Here is a 16,089-nt window from a genome sequence, read left to right as displayed (position 1 = left end):
ACTCTTCTCCCTGTTTTTGTTCTTTAAGAACAGCTTTTTGGCAGTTGCTCTTCCACTGAGACCATTTCTGATGCGGCTTCAGTGACCAGTAGATGGATCAGCTGAAGGATCTCTCAGCTTCTGTGGCAGGTCTTTGCATGTCAGGATATGCCAAGTTTCTCAGCTTTTTATTATCTTGTTGGTGAAAAAATACTATTTTTAAAAGCATTTTTCATCAGTTCCAGTGAAAAAATTGAACAAATACATTTTTGTGACAGGCTGCAAATATCAAAAAGAGCCTAAAGATGCAGTTTCATTCTAAGTTCTAAGTTGTCCATCATGTGTAGACAAAGCTGACTCTTTATGCTTAAATTAATGATACTTGGCTTAATACACAAATAAAGAAAATTGGTCAGTTACAAGGACTAGGCTGAAAATATGTGAAAAAGCAGCCAAAGAAAAACTTTGGGAGACCTTCAGAAAGCCTGGAGAACTATTGCTCAAGACCTCTTTAAAAAGTTACAAGAAAGTCTGGCTCCTTGGAAGAAAAATATAAAGAAATGAAGAATGACACAATTTTTGCACCGCACTATTTAAATATAGACGATAAATACTGTATATTTATTATATGTATGCTGCATGCAATTCAGCTCTGGTACATTAAACCCTTTTTAATGTAACTATTTATAGTCAAACAATCATCGTCATTCAGCCAAAGAAGCAAAGTAGAGCTGCTATTATTGTGTGTCTGTGTGTGTGTCTGCTTTTTTGACCCTGTCCCAGCTTCAGGCAGGTTTGTCAGACAGTATCGCGGCTGTGTTTCTGTCTGGGACACAGTGCTCAGGGCTGACTTTCACATCCTTTTTTCTTTGGCTTCTCTCCTCTTACCTGTTTACTTTTCAGGCCTTCTTTTTTATGCTCTCTCTCACAAACTGTGTGATCCTGCTACGTCAAAGCGCGAATGGGAATAATTAAATTACGTTTCTATTCTAAGTGCTAAAACAAATCATGCCCAACTAGAAGTTTTTATTTCATTCACTTCAGTCCTCTAAGTAGTGAAGTATTGATGTTCTATGTAACAAAACCTGCAGGGACAGCGGGAGTCTATTTCAAGTGCCTGCTTCTTTTTTTCTGTGTCCTTTGTCGCTCTCTGCACATTATTCACCTTTTTTGTTGCTTAGACCACTAATGGAAGCACCAGAGGGAGTAGCTCGAGCTTGGTACTGGCCCCAACAATCACTGTTGCGCCTGGACAAAACCTCTTCTCAGTGCAGGAATTGACTTCAGCTGTTGTAGCACCGAAGATAGAAAATCGAAAACTAAAAAATTCTCCAAGTCATCCTTGCGTGAAACTTGCCTTCCCCCTAAAGAGGAAACGTGAAGCATGTCAGCACGAAAACACTGACCCTCCTGCCAAAATCAGCCTAAGCAGACGCCCTCCAAAATGGGAGCCTCCTCAATCCTCACAAGAGAAACCAAGGGAAGGAAGAGTTAGGGAGTCAAAGAGTGCCAGAGAACCACAGGGGAAAGCAAGTCCTTCACATGAAACAAGAGCAGCGTCTGGGGCGTGTACACAACTAGATGCCTCAAACCCAACTCAGCAAAACAGGCAGAATAAAATGGAAAAACTATCAAGGGAATTACCAGGGAAGGCTTCCATTCACCCCCCACTTTCCAAACCACGCAAACCCAAGCAAGCTGCATGTGAAACCAACCCCACCACAAGTGGGCCCAAAGGTTTCCAAAAACTAGTTAAGAACAGTGAGCCGCCGACCCAATCCAAAGCTGGCTGTCTGGCTGCAAGCTTGACATGTGACTCTAGAGTAAAGTACTCTGGAAAACTTAAACCAGATGAGAAGGTGCAGATGCTTGAGATCGCTGGGCAGGCTAAGGTGTTGGTGCTAACAATGGTGTACCAAGATGGAAGCACTCAGTTAGACGCAGAACAGGTAAGGACGCAAAATGTTTATGATCTACGCAGTCATTCTTATGAAATAACATAAATATGTTAAGATAAATTAGGATTTGTGAACTTGAGACACATTATTTCATTGTGGGTAACCTTTATTATCTTATAGATCAGGTCCTTAATGCTGATTGGCTAAAGTCTTCAAGCTCACTTCTGCATTCTCATACACCAAACCTCAGATTGCTGAAGGTTGCATTAATTAAGAAAACCAAAACTGCATCAGTCAGCTAACGTTTACATCTTTAGGTGCTCAGAAAACTGGCTGAAGCTTGCCCTGTGCCTTTCATCACAGTGTAAACTGTATACTCTTGTTGTTTGCTTCATCATTAACTTGCAGCCCCTGTGCTCTTGTAATTCTGCTTTTTGTTCCCTGATATAGAAGCTCACTCCACCAGCGTGTGGCCTCCTCATACTAATGAAGAACGAACTTGACTGCAGCACGCCGGAGGGTGCGCTCGGCCCAAACGACACTCTGGTCTACTTAAAACTAGAACACACACCTGCATGGGCCCAACAACAAGTCCATCAGAGCCAGGAGCTCTTTACTAGGTCTGTGCTTCTATATATATGTGTGTCTAATCGAGATCCACATTCGCAAGTGTTTGATACTAAAGCAGGAGTACTTAAAGGTGTGTGTGTCCCACAGAGATATGCTGCTACAGGTGCTATCGAGATCTCAGCTGGTGGTGTGCTATAAATCCAAGGATTTGCTTCGTACAGTTCTGCAGTTTTACAGACGAGACCTCAGCTGGAAACAAGGCATGACACAAAAATAAACACAGCTTCCCTAAAGACCTTCACGCATGTACATCTGCTTCTAGCTGTTTATGCACAACACTGCTTTGCAAATTCATTGTCAACATCAACATTTATCAAAGACTTAAGTAATGCCCCTATCTGTTTCTTTATTCCACGTAGTCTAGTGTCAGTAAACCATCCAAGCCACAAACAGCTGGTAGAAAATTAGAGCTTTATTCAACAAACATAGTAAAAACACATTATGGAAGCAAGGCAGCGTGGCACTGTTTGAAAATGTTTCCATTAAAGTAGCAGGAGTCATGAAAAACATACACTGGACACTTAGATGCTTGCACACGACTCCTACAGCAAACATATTTGGTCATATACAATGTGAACACATCCCGTATTTTATTGGTGTGACTTTATATTCATATGCCAGTCCCTGATCAGTGTGGAGGAAACCAAATGCTGCTCATTATCATGATGAGCTTTTCTCCCTATGCAGTGGCAGGCTGTCACATCCAGGACCCACAGGTGTCAGGGTGGCTGCTGGATCCCACAGACCCGTCCTCCTGCTATCAGGAGCTTCTCCATAAATACTGCAAAAGACCCCACACATTACCCGCCCTGGGTGCCCAGAAAGTAAGCTTAAGTCTAAATTGGCATTTGTTACACTTGACTGCTAAGTAACGTTTCTATAGGACAATTTCTTAGAGCTGGAAGTCTTGTAAGCTCTATTTACATTTAGCATTTCTGAGCGGATAAGAGAGGAAAAAAGAAGCTGCCTGAGGCACAAGAAAATAATTTCAGCCAGGGTAACATTAAGGGCCACGAGTCTTGGCAGCGTTTTTGGGACTACAGCATCTAATTATTGAAAAATTTAAGGTCCACTGGAGTGCTGCAAACCTGCTTGGATGTGGACTGAAGAAAATCCAAACGCCCTATATTTATGAAGAAAGTTTGAATAGTAGAAAATAAAAACAAGGACTTTAAAACAGATCTGTGTACAACTTTTATGAAACATGAACAAGCTAAAATGAGCCTGAGAGAAACTCCTTTGGACATATTCAACAAAAGCAGTTTTCTGGTAAGCTCTCTGCTCAGTGAAGAAGATATGAAGGGGGATGAGTTATATTATGGGGCTGTTTTACTGGATGGGGTGCATTAACTCATTAAAGGTGTTATACAGTGATGGCATTGCAATCCTGGCTCCTTTTACAGTATAATAACCCACCACGTACATCTTAAACTGTAACATCGGGTTGTTCTGAGGCTGCTCGCTGTGTGTTCTGATCAATCTGAAGAGAAGAATCTGACTGTAGTACAGCACCTGTGTGTGTGTAACATAGAATAGGTCAATTCAGGACTCTGTGCGGACGTCCACGTGTCTGTCAGTTTTTTGTAACTCCATCTCTCAAGCAGACAAATCATGTTGAAAAGGGACATTAAGAATGAGTGCTCAACGAGGGCACCTGCAAACAATTATAATCGTGTTCCTATCAAACTGAACAAAACTGAATCAAGGACGCTGGACCAGACTTCTGGCTATGGATTGTGGAAGTCTGATTAAGAGCCACAAAAGTGTGCGATTGCAGTGATTGCCTCAAGACGTTTGTGCCACGAAATGTCGGGTCTCGATATTTTTGCCCATTTAATTTTCACGTGAAAATTAAAAGGTCTGTTTTGTTAAATGTCGAATAGAAAAGAAGGTGATGCTAGTTATACTCTCTGACACCAAAGGATTTCAGCAGACAGTTGATGTTTTCATGTTTTTGGTGTTGTTTTTTTTAACTGAAAAGATACTAATTTTAACTATAGAAGAAACCATGACTCACGAAGTACTTCTACACAACAAAACCTGAATCATGTTCCTCCTCCCTTTTCTTTTTTCTCTCTTTGTTTGTGTCTCTCTCAGGTTTCTCAGATTATCTCAGGTCTCTGTTGGCTCTACAGGCTTAATATGAAGCTATGCTCTGAGCTACATGTAGGCAAATGCTCACATACAAACATGCATGCACACACACACACACCAACAGATTACCTAACTGATAATTTGTGTGTCCAGAGCCAAAGGCTGTGGCAGCTCTACTCAGATATGGAGCTGAACATGATCCCTGTTCTGGCAGGTGAGCACTGCTTTACTTTTTTCCCTCCAGACACTCAGAATTGTTTTAAAATACAACAAAATCTTCTCACAGATTCTTCAACCCACACCCTGTGAGATTTATTTAAATATCCCTGAATAAACAGAGTAAAAGCATGTAATACTGGATGACAATTAATTTTTTATTGGGCTCTTCCAGTTTTCTATATCCACAATAAAAATCTGTCAGCTTTTGAACGATTTCCTGTTAATGAATCGATAAATTATTTTTCTTGTTTCAGCCATGGAGAGCCACCGCATCCATGTTGATAAGGAGGCACTAAAGAGAACTTCAGACTTGCTGGGGGTAAGATGGCAAAAAACCTCTGTGGTAAACTGAATGGTATGACTGGTAGATCGTAAACTTTCACAATCAGAGTTATTAATAAATAAGAAAACGATTTCTAGAAGAAAACTAACTACTGCCAGGAGTTATTGGCATTTGCAGTAAATGTTAATCCCCAACCAGAATACACTGAGGAATCAAAATCAGTGCAAATATTTGTAAAAAGTGTGTGTTTGCAAGCTGTGTTTTAAACAATTCAACCATGATTTCTGTGAGTTTGTGAAATAAGTTACAGACTAATGCAAAACTGGACATGCAACAAAACTCATTGGGCCATTGCATTAGTTAACATTCATGGAATGATATATACTGTAGATATTCTGGTTTCCTTCTTATGTTTAAAGGCTGTTGTGTGATTATACCAAATACGATACTGTATGAAAGGCTTGAAAGTCACCCCTTATTTCTTTATATTTTGCTTCCAAGGAGCCAGCCTGTCCGCTCATTTTTGAAGTGCTCTTGAGCAATAATACTGCAGGCTTTCTGAAGGTCTTTCAATTTTTTTTAAATAGCTTTTTCAATCATTTTCAGTCAATTTTGGTTTTTTTTGTTTTGTTTAGTCACTTAATACTTAATACTAACCTGTTAAATCATTCAAGCACAAAAGGACACCTAACTCAAGGGATGAACTAGTGTTGTGCCCATACAGAAAAGATAATTTAGCAAAGACACAGTTTTAAATGTTTTCTTTAGGCATTTTGCTGATCTTCAAAGAGCTATTAGCTGAAAATTTGGAATATCTCAGCATGGTGTGCAGCGCCTCAAAAGACGTGTCAGGCCTAAAATGCTATCTACTTCAGACGAACAGTATGTGAAAGTTATGTTGTTAAGAAATAGGAAAAATCCAACAAAAACCTGACATAGGAACCTGAGAGATGAATCGGGTCCTTCAGTTGATCCATCTACTGTTCAGTGAAGCTTCATCAGAAATGGTCGGATGGGAAGGGTGGCTGTCAAGAAGCCATTTTTAAGGAAGGGAAGTCATAAGAAAAGGCTGAGGTATGTCAAATTACACAAGAGCTGAAAATCAATGGGAATCTAAATTGACATTTTTTGGTTCATTTTATCCTCCATATTTATGAAAGAAGTCAGGAGTGAGGTACAAAAGTGAGCGTGTACAGACATCAGTGTGAAGATTAAATAAATCTCTGCAACTTTTTCCTATTTTCCTAACAAAATATAAATAAATAAGTTCAAGACTTTCACACAGTATTTTAATACAGGCCAAGCTTAGTGTCTGGTTGACTGGGTCAGCTTGGATTTGTCCTGAGTCACTCTGAGTTGATTGTATTTTAGTCTGGCTGCTAAAGCATAGAGCTGTTGATAGATGCTGTATCAGCGGCGATGACAGTAGCAGGATATGAGAAACAGGACAGACCTCTGGGAAAAAAAAAGAAAAAACAAACAAAAAACATAAGACAAACAGAAAAATGGTATCTCGTTTCCTTCTTCTGAGCAGATTTCATGGAGTGTGGGGTGGATGTCCTCTGGGGGCCTGTCCTGTTTACACAAAGAGTAAAAAACAGTTCTGGAGATGAAATTTGAGAACTGTCACGGATGCACAAAGATGTAGATGCAGATGGCATGGACAAACACACGCACAAAGAATACACAACATAGCCAATTTTGTTTCAACTCACAAGTCTTGCAAACAGCAGCAGGGTTGTTGTTGTGGAGGCAGTCTTGATAGCTCTCTGTGTTACTATAAATAGGACGGATAGTCTGTCTCTTTCCTTTAGGAGGCTGTGCTGCAGGAAGAACGCCTCTGCAGAGACACGCACACACACGCGCTGAGGCACTCAAGTTTTTGAGGCTGCTGCAGAGTTGTGTGTAAAGACATTTGTGCGTCTGCGTGTGTGTCTTTTTGTGAAATGTCTGCGTGTGCTGTCATGTATGTCCAGACTCTGTTGTGCTGGATGTTGTTTTTATCTGAGCTGTCAAGTTCACCTGTTGAAAGACCAACCAGAAAATCCCTCCTGTCTGTCAGGCTTCATCTTTGAAAACATACTCACATGCTCTTTTGTCTCAAATTGTGTTTGAGAACAGCTCAAGAGATCGCAGTGAAAAAACTGTATACACTGTCCACGGTCCATTTAAGTGTAATAAAACTTCAATCCAAGGCCGGAGTATTATCAGGATGGGATGCTCTCTTTACAAATACTGACAGTACCAAGATCCAGTTTTTGCCGTTGCAGCATGTTTGTAAATCTGACCTTAAGACAGCTATGCATGAACAAATGTCTGCAAACCTCAATGAACTGAAGCAACACTGTAAAGAAGAGTGGGACAATATTCCTCCACGATGGTGTGACAAAACTGATGAAGCAATACAGAAATTGATTACTGTAAGTTATTGCTGTTAAAGGTGGTTCTACAAACTACTGAATCATGGCATTCATTTAGTTTTTCACAGGACTGTGTGAAGGTCAGCAGTTCTTTTGTGCCTGACATTGTCCTTTATTTTCAGAAGGGCCTGACGGCACATTCCTCTAGGCAAAGGGACTGATTTGTCTCCAGATTGATATAAAACGAAAGTATGCCATTTCACAGTTAGGTTTAATATCCATTTTCCCAATATTTTCATTTTAACGATTCCTTTTATGTAAAACAACTATTTTTTTTCTTTTTTAACACAATTGTAGCATTTCTTTAAAAAAAAAATCTCCCAAAAAACCAAAATCAAAATTAATCGGTGCGCTGATTATTGTTCTTCTATGTTTAAAAAGTCCCTTAAGCTTTCTTCCACCTTGATTTAGATGTCATCTATTTCTTAATTTCCATCAAAAAAGTCCACGTCTTGATCCACATGGTGTGAAGTGCAATAAAAATATTGCCCTACAGAGCCCTGTGCCTTCTGTATGTGTGCCTTTGTGTGTCAAACAGAGTACTAAGGGGCTCCCATCCAATATTGATGAGGCAGTCTGGTGGCTGCTCCGGGCAAGAGAAAAGTGCATATTTTGGACTTTAGGTGCATGTCTGACAGCTCACCCCAATTTTTCTCCTTTCATTTTCTTTCTGTCCCTTCGTGTTAGTCTCTCGCCACACTGCTGTCCTTGATTTTGTGCCACAGTTGTTCCACTTCCCCCTACCTTTTTGTCAAGTCATGTCTCTGAACTTGCCTTCTTGTTCCAAATGCAATGTTGTGTTAAGGTCCAGCCCAAACATGTTCTCACCAGTTCATGAATAACCAGTGTTGCTTCTCACATTTTCCCTCATGTACCCACACCAGTGTTTACTTCCCAGTTCAACTTTCTTTCAACTCTTCCAATTACCCATTTTTTTGTCCCATATTCCCAAATCCGTCACTCTGCTGCTCTTTCAGACTGTTGTCTCTCATTTCATCGACACATTTACCCCGATACACTCCGCCTCGTTTCCTCTCGTCTCTGTTTCTCTAACCTCATTCCCTGGTTTGTCTGTCAAGTGCTTTGTTCAGACTTGCAGTGAGCTGTAATGAGGGTGTCGCCCCCTTCATTAAAAAAACAGCTCAAAATCTTCACATTTAGCTTAAATATTGTATAAGAATGAATTTCATGCCTTTATGTCCTCATTTAAGTCTTTCACATTTATTTTTTATCACAATCGCGTTCTTCTTGGGATTCATCCTCTTTGCATCTTCAAGTTATTTAATAGTGCTTCTATCTTTCAGTCCTCTCTTCTGTCTCTCCATTTTTTTCTATGCCAAGTCACTTGTTTGCCCCATTTCTGTAGCGTAGTTTCTGTTTTTCTCCCTCCTTATTTTTTTGATTTCTTTCTCTTTTTTGTGCCATTTGTTTTCCATCATTTCCTCTTTCTATGTTTCTTATGTTGCCCTGGCTTTCCTGGGGTTTTTTCTAAAACGGGTGGGGAAATCCAGGCCTCAAGGGCCGGTGTCCTGCAGGTTTTAGACATCACATGTGTTTCCCAGGGGACTGAAAGGTGTAGGAAGAAGGTCACCTAGTAAGATACAGAGTGTAATAAATGTCTTGCTGTTTCACATATACAGTCATGTCAAAAAGAAACTAAGTAACCCTCTAAGATTTAGTCATTTGTAAAACCATCTTTAGCAGCAATAACTTGAAGTAACTTAATCACTCATTATGTCAGCACAGGGCCATCACAGCACTTTGATTCTTTTCTTTTTCAGCCATTCTGTTGTAGATTTTCTGCTGTGCTTGAGATCATTCTCCTGTTATCTGTCACACATATGGCCTCACATTTGACTCTAGAATATTTGGTATACAGAGGAGTTCACGGTGAATTCAGTGACTGCCCGGGTCCTGTGGCGGTAAAATAAGCCCAGATCATCACCCCTCCACCACCGTGCTTGACAGTTGGTTTTCACCAAGCGTGGTGTTCAAACGTCTCCGCTTTGATTTTGTCTATCCAAAGTATGTTGTTCTAGAGGTCTGTGAACTTTGCTGACCTGATCCATGCTGCCACGTTCTGCTGTGATTTTGTCTGTCTTTCCAACTCTGTCAGACTAAAATGAAACAACTGGAGCAGGAAGCACACCAAGCAGCTGGACAAATATTTCTGTTGACCAGCAACACTCAGCTACGAACAGTACGTACCTTCATGCGTACATCTGGATACTGTGTGCAGTGTATGGCTTTTCTGTGTCTGTGTGTGTGTATACCGTGCATATGCAAACGTTTGTATTCTTCTACGCTTTGCGTCTGCTTCATGTTTTGTGGATGTTGTGGATTTACAATGTTTGTAGATTCTGTTTGAGAAGCTGCGTCTTCATGAGCGCTGCGAAAACAAGAAGCTTCCCAAGACCATCGGCAAACAGCAGCAGTCAACATCTGAAGCTGCAGTATGACACACACGTGTATAAACACAGACAGATATTTCAGTTTGACCCTCAGTTCTCTGTTCATCTAAGAAACGTCTTTAGATCAGAGACAAAGATTTATTTTCATGTTTAGATGTTTCCCCTCAAACTTCACTGCACAGTCACTGTTCTTAGTCACATCTCTATCTCTGTACAAATATACATGAGCTGCTGCTTGGACAGATTTTATGTCCACCTTTGTACTAGCAGTCGATCACAGCTGACGACCGAATCGCGGAATAGTTTCATCGGCTAAAGCGTCGTAACCAGCGAGCCTCCTGATTATTAGCCCGACTTTTGTTGCATGTCAGTCTTTGGTTCATTTTACCCACATTTTCTGCCTATTTGAGCTTTTGCTATCTTTTAAATAGTTTTATATGTAACAGCCCTCTTATAAAATTCATCTGTTCCCAGCTTTTAGGGCTTTAATATGTGTACCTCCTTCTTGTATGACTTTAGAATTAAAAAGAAGGTGATATATACATTATGTCATTAAAAGCTCCTTAGCTATATATAGTAGCCCTAATCTGGCCTCCTGGTGGTAGTGTGCTAACTTAATGGTGAAAATGATGTAACCCTCCCAGGAGAGAAAGTCTAATGGATTGAATGTAGACTGTTAAGGAGCAGAAGATTGACATGCACTCAGGTCTGACCAACTTGGTATGTGGCAAAACCACTTAACTCTAGAATTTCTATAGCAAATCATGAAAACAAGAAATTGCGCTCTTAAATCAAAGGACCTAACTCTTCAATACCCACCAAGAAAACTGTACTATAATACAGTGCGTGCCCAAACATATTCATAGCAGTGAATAGAGAAAAACATCTGAAATTACCACCAATAAAGATCAATGTGGACAGTTTTATAGTAATTACTAATATTTGTCAATCCCAATTATTGATTAATTTTAGTGAAAAAACATTTATATTGCACTTTGATGTAAATATAACACTGCATTCCTGCTATTGTATACATGTTTGCATCAAAATAAAATTGTTCCTTCTTATTCACATACAATCATCTCTTTGAAGAAAAATCTAAATTAAAGCAATGTCATGATTTTACACTTTTCATACCCAGAGAACAGACAGCGGCCACAATTGAAGATGTCTTGTAAACATTTATTTACAAGTGTGATAAGAGCAGCGATAGACTGTGGAAGAATGGACTACTGATTTAGAGAGTTGCAGCAACTGAAAAGGTTTGAAAAGGCTGAGGCATTACTGGAGAGTGCAGAGAAGCTGAGCTCGGGAGCAGGTCGGAGGCCCGGGGTGAGCAGCTGGGTATCAGTGGAGAGTGGGCAGGCAGGCTAGTCACAGATAAGACTGAGAAACACTGGCTGACTTTCCAAAAACAGGCAAAATGCTTCAGGCGGGGAAACTGGGAGAAAAACAAAGACACAGGGTTAGAGGCAGGAACAGAGAAACAAACACTAGACTGAGTGAGCCAAGATACCACAATTGTGGACATAATGAACTGGCACATAACAACAGCCAGACCCTGACCTTAAAAGGAATCTGCCCAAACCCTAACAAAACTTAGCACAAAATAATATGACTACTTATACACTGTGCTGCATTCCTGTTAATTAAAACAGTTTTACAGAAAATTGAGATGTTTGTTCATGTGCATGTCCTAGAAGCAAAATATAAAGACTTTCAATCGATTTTTTTTGTACCTGACATGAAAGGCACAAAAAATGCAGCTTTTCAGTCTTTGTCTCCTTTCTTTTTGTTGCAGTTGTTGCAGCTTCAGGACCTGCACCCTCTGCCAAAAATAATCCTGGACTACAGGCAGGTCTGGCATGTTCCTAGCTGCTTTTTAAAGTCAACATGGTTTCTGTAGTATAAAATCATAGGTATAAAAAAAACTTTTTAGACTTCTGGGTCTGAAAAGTGAAGCCAATCCTTAAGCGCCTTAAAAAAAAAAACACCCCCCACCCCCCCCACCCCCCACCCCCCAAAAAAAAAACAAAAACAAAAACAAACAAACCCCACAACAAAACTGTGAAGTTCCAGAAGTCATTATTATTCTCCATATGGGGTTTGATTAGCTGAAGTACTGTGAGCTGCAACACTGAAATGATGGCATGCGCTCCTTTAGAAACAACTGTATGATAGCGGCCTTGTTTTATTAAAAGACATTTTTTTTGCCCCACCCAAAATCCTAAATTTAATGAGTAATGTCTCTGATTGAGAGTGGTTGCTGTTACCATGGCAATGGTTAAACTCACAAATTTCTGAGTGTGCAACTTCAGAAACTGCCAGAGCAGTGGTTGCAGTGAAAAATGAACCACTGTATGGCATCAGTACTTGGGTTATATGTTACTACACACATATGACACAGTCTACAAAATAAACTATTATTATGAAAAATGAATGAATGGGAAATTCACTTCTGGAGCAGGAGCCCCTAAAAAACTGGTCGGTCACTGTTGAGCTCTGTAGAAATCAGTTAAATTTTTGTCAGTCTCAGAGTCAGAAAGGATTATCCAGGTTATGTGCATTGGCCAAAATCACAAATCATTATATAATATAGATTATACAGTTCCACGACCAGACTTCTTTAACCAATGGGTGTGTTATTTTGACCTTATCTGTCTTTTATACTATGATGTTTTCTTCCCAAGTTATTAAATCTGTTAGTTGTTCTTTTTAAGATGATCATTGTTTAGCTTTACCTTTTGGGGGTTACATAAGGTATAGAGATAAAGTGTTTTATTGTAACAAATAATCGCATTGTTGTTCACAGGTTCACAAAATCAAATCTACTTTTATTGATGGGATTTTGTCGTGCATGATGAGCAAGGTGAGTCAACTCTGTTTATACACTATTTTGCTAAAAGTATTCAGTCACATCCAAATCATTGAATTCAGGTGTTCCAATCACATCCGTGGCCACAGGTGTATACAGTCAAGCACCCAGGCATGCAGACTGCTTCTACAAACATTTGTGAAACAATGGGTCGTTCCTAGGAGCTCAGTGAATTCCTAAGTGATATGATGCCACCTGTGCAACTCCAGGCCTGAAATTTCCTAGCTACTAAATATTCTACAGTCAGCTGTTAGTGGTATTATAACAAAGTGGAAGTCATTGGGAATGACAGCAACTCAGTCACAAAGCATTAGGCCACATAAAATCACAGGGCCGGGGATCAGCCCTGTGCTGAGGCACATTTTGCTCAGACGTGACCAACGTTCTGCAGAGTCTTACAGACCTCTAAGCTTCATATGGCCTTCAGATTAGCTCAAAAACAGTGCACAGAGAGCTTCATGGAACGGATTTCCATGGCCGAGCAGCTGCATCCAGGCCTTATTTCACCAATCAGCAGAGACTGACCTCACAAATGTCTTCCTGCAAGAACAGTCAAAAATTCCCGTAAGCACTCCTAAACCTTGTGGAAAGCCTTCCCAGAAGAGTTGAAGCTGCTATACCTGCAACGGGCAAAACCTTATGGGTTAGGAATGGGAAGTGACTCAATTTTATATGTGTATGAAGGCAGACGAGCAAATATTTTTGGCAGTACATCCCAAAAAAGTTGCTTCTTTTCAACTGGACAAAGCGTTTTTAGTGGGAGAAGCATTTCACGACTCATCCAAGTTACTTTTTGGAATTTCCTTACACGGATGATTGAACATGCATCTTTTTGCAATACAGCGTATCTCAAACTTTCTACAAAATGTATAAAAGGTAAATGTATTCAGTCCACTGGCACTCTTTTTTCTTGATGTGGATTTTTTTAGACTTTTTTTGTGAAACTGAAACAACAAAAACTCGAGAGTGAAACCAAAGGTTTAGAAGTTGCTGCAGGCTAGAAGGACTCCTGCAGCTCCCACAGCTTTTATTTTCATTTGCTCACAGTTTGCTGCTGCGTCAGTGCACTAGAACAGTAATTTATGCTGCTGGACAAACCCGTGTTTTTCCTCTTCACCTTTTAAATTCAGCTGCCGGTGTGAATGTCACCATCTCTCTGAGGCTGTGACAAGATGTGGTTTCACAGCTCCTGAAACAGAGTCATCACAAGTGTGGATGAGCTCTGCTGTGCTGACTTATTAGTGAAATAGTGAAACATGTTGTCTGAGTTGGACTCTCGAAGCTGTTGGTCTGTTTTATTGCCACTGCTGTATTAATTTGGCAGAAGAGAGATGTATCTCTGTGCCTGACTGTCCCTCCACATGGGCCTCTTTCAAGCCTCGTGCATGGGAGCAGCAGCTTGTGTTTGTCAATCTGTGCTTACTCAACCGTGCAAATGAGTCTGCCTGGTGTTCTCCAAAGCTTTTTGGCTTTGGATCATCGTGATTCATTTGGCGGCATTTTGGAAAAAAGCTGGCAACAACAAATGTATACAAATTTCTACTCAGTCATAACTTGAGTATTTGTGGTTTTATAAAACAGATTTTTGTAAAGTGTAAAATGTCACAACTACGTGGACCCTGTGGCTGACACCACAACATCGAATGATGTTTTATTCGCACTTGCAATAAAACAGAAAGATTTAGAAAAAATCAGAAAACACCACATCCGAAAAGTCAGAATGGAGACACAGTTGAAAGAGTCAGATGCCAGAGTTGGATTAGACATAGATATAAGGAGTAAAGATGGTGGGAAAAGAAAGAAATGAGGGAAGTAAAAAAGCCACATGAGGAACTAACCTTGAGAGTGAATGTGAATAAACTCTGACAGACAAACATTGAGGCACAAGCAGTGGAGATCACTAAAAGTGAATGGGGAAAACTAAGAATACTACAGAAGCCATACAGACAGACAACAACCATGAAATAGTAGCAAAGGTCTGCTGCGTGGGACCTTAGCTACTATATGCTGTAATTATCTTGTCGTCTAATTTATTAGGTTAATAGGTTTGACAGTGTGCAGATGTTTGGGTTACATAACTAAACTGCAGTCTTGAGCACTATAGTGTTGTTTTTGTTGGTGCTGTTGATGTTTTGTCCTGCTTATTGCAGCAACATAACTGGCACCCTACTCTGCAAGCAGCTTGTTCAGATTGGGCATGGCACTGTTAAAGGCGTGTGGGTCCAAACACGGGATCAGAGTGATCAGGGCAATCAAGACCGCAGCTGTTGTTTTCAGGCTGTTTTTGGCTATATGGAAACATTAGTGATAACATAGCTGACTGAAATGTTCGTGTGATAATGTGTTGAATTTACAGGTTCTCCCTGTTTTTAATTCATATTTGACTCCCTTTGTCTCTTCATGTCAGAGCTACATTTCCTCTACGTGGCACCAGACCAGTGTTGTGACTGGGAGAATCTCTGCAAAACACCCAGTAAGTCAAACATCCCTTGCATTCCTACCCATCTCTCCCAGCCTTCATTGCACTGGAATTATTTGATACATCTTGGACTGTTAAAACACTGCAACAGGATTAAGCAGCCTTAGAGGAGCTATCCATGGTTCTGAATTGGGAAAATTCAGTGCACTGAATTGGGAAAGTTTCTTTCTAAGAGTTCAAGGCACATGCATAGAATACCTAAAAGACCACATAAATGTGCATTAATAGAAACAGAAACGCTGGAATATATCTATGAGAAATTAAAATTTGGCATTTTAATGACTTACAGCGCAAAATAAGCCTTTTTCAGAGCTTTTTGCTTAAAGTATTTAAACAAAAATAGTATTTGAAAAAGATTTGTACACACACACAAATCTTCTGCTCATGGATTTCTAAGATCCTAACAATCTTCTCCTTTTTGTGTTCTTTATAACTAAGCTTTCATTGGCTATTTCTTTCTGGCTTTCTCCCTTAAGGAAGCTAAGGAAACTCCTTAAGGAAGCTGACTGCATAGTAATTACATGCTCAGTCGTGAATGCTGAGTTCTCATAGAAACAGATGTTTTGGGATTGTTGTGTAACAGCAAGCTGGAGGTTTCTATGAGCTGCGTTTTTTATGAGGTGTAGCTGAGAGACAGCAGCTCAATGTTTAAAACATGAGTGTGAATAAAGGGGCGGGTGTTGGACGCCTGGCTGATAGAGAGCATGTTGAGTTAGAATGGCTTTACAGAGTCAGAGAAATAGTCCTGCTGAAATATTCATACATCCTGGAGCACACACACGGGCAAAGAGCAGGTGAGGC

At 40.2% G+C, this 16,089-nt stretch overlaps 1 protein-coding gene across 1 annotated transcript in view; it reads left to right on the top strand.

Annotated features, from left to right (window-relative positions):
- Positions 1–16,089, top strand: part of poln (polymerase (DNA directed) nu) — an 81,784-nt gene that overhangs the window by 15,700 nt on the left and 49,995 nt on the right. The window contains exons 7-18 of the mRNA XM_084923965.1: positions 1,161–1,928; positions 2,328–2,497; positions 2,595–2,707; positions 3,195–3,331; positions 4,605–4,673; positions 4,755–4,815; positions 5,075–5,139; positions 9,640–9,723; positions 9,881–9,976; positions 11,736–11,792; positions 12,747–12,803; positions 15,217–15,282. Of these exons, the coding sequence (XP_084780091.1) occupies positions 1,161–1,928; positions 2,328–2,497; positions 2,595–2,707; positions 3,195–3,331; positions 4,605–4,673; positions 4,755–4,815; positions 5,075–5,139; positions 9,640–9,723; positions 9,881–9,976; positions 11,736–11,792; positions 12,747–12,803; positions 15,217–15,282 (1,743 nt within the window). The remainder of the gene's footprint in view (positions 1–1,160; positions 1,929–2,327; positions 2,498–2,594; positions 2,708–3,194; positions 3,332–4,604; positions 4,674–4,754; positions 4,816–5,074; positions 5,140–9,639; positions 9,724–9,880; positions 9,977–11,735; positions 11,793–12,746; positions 12,804–15,216; positions 15,283–16,089) is intronic.

Source organism: Perissodus microlepis, chromosome 3 (assembly GCF_051167445.1).
Source record: "Perissodus microlepis isolate ML-2025 ecotype Zambia chromosome 3, ASM5116744v1, whole genome shotgun sequence".
Taxonomy (NCBI): domain Eukaryota; kingdom Metazoa; phylum Chordata; class Actinopteri; order Cichliformes; family Cichlidae; genus Perissodus; species Perissodus microlepis.
This window is presented reverse-complemented; position numbering and strand designations above follow the sequence as displayed.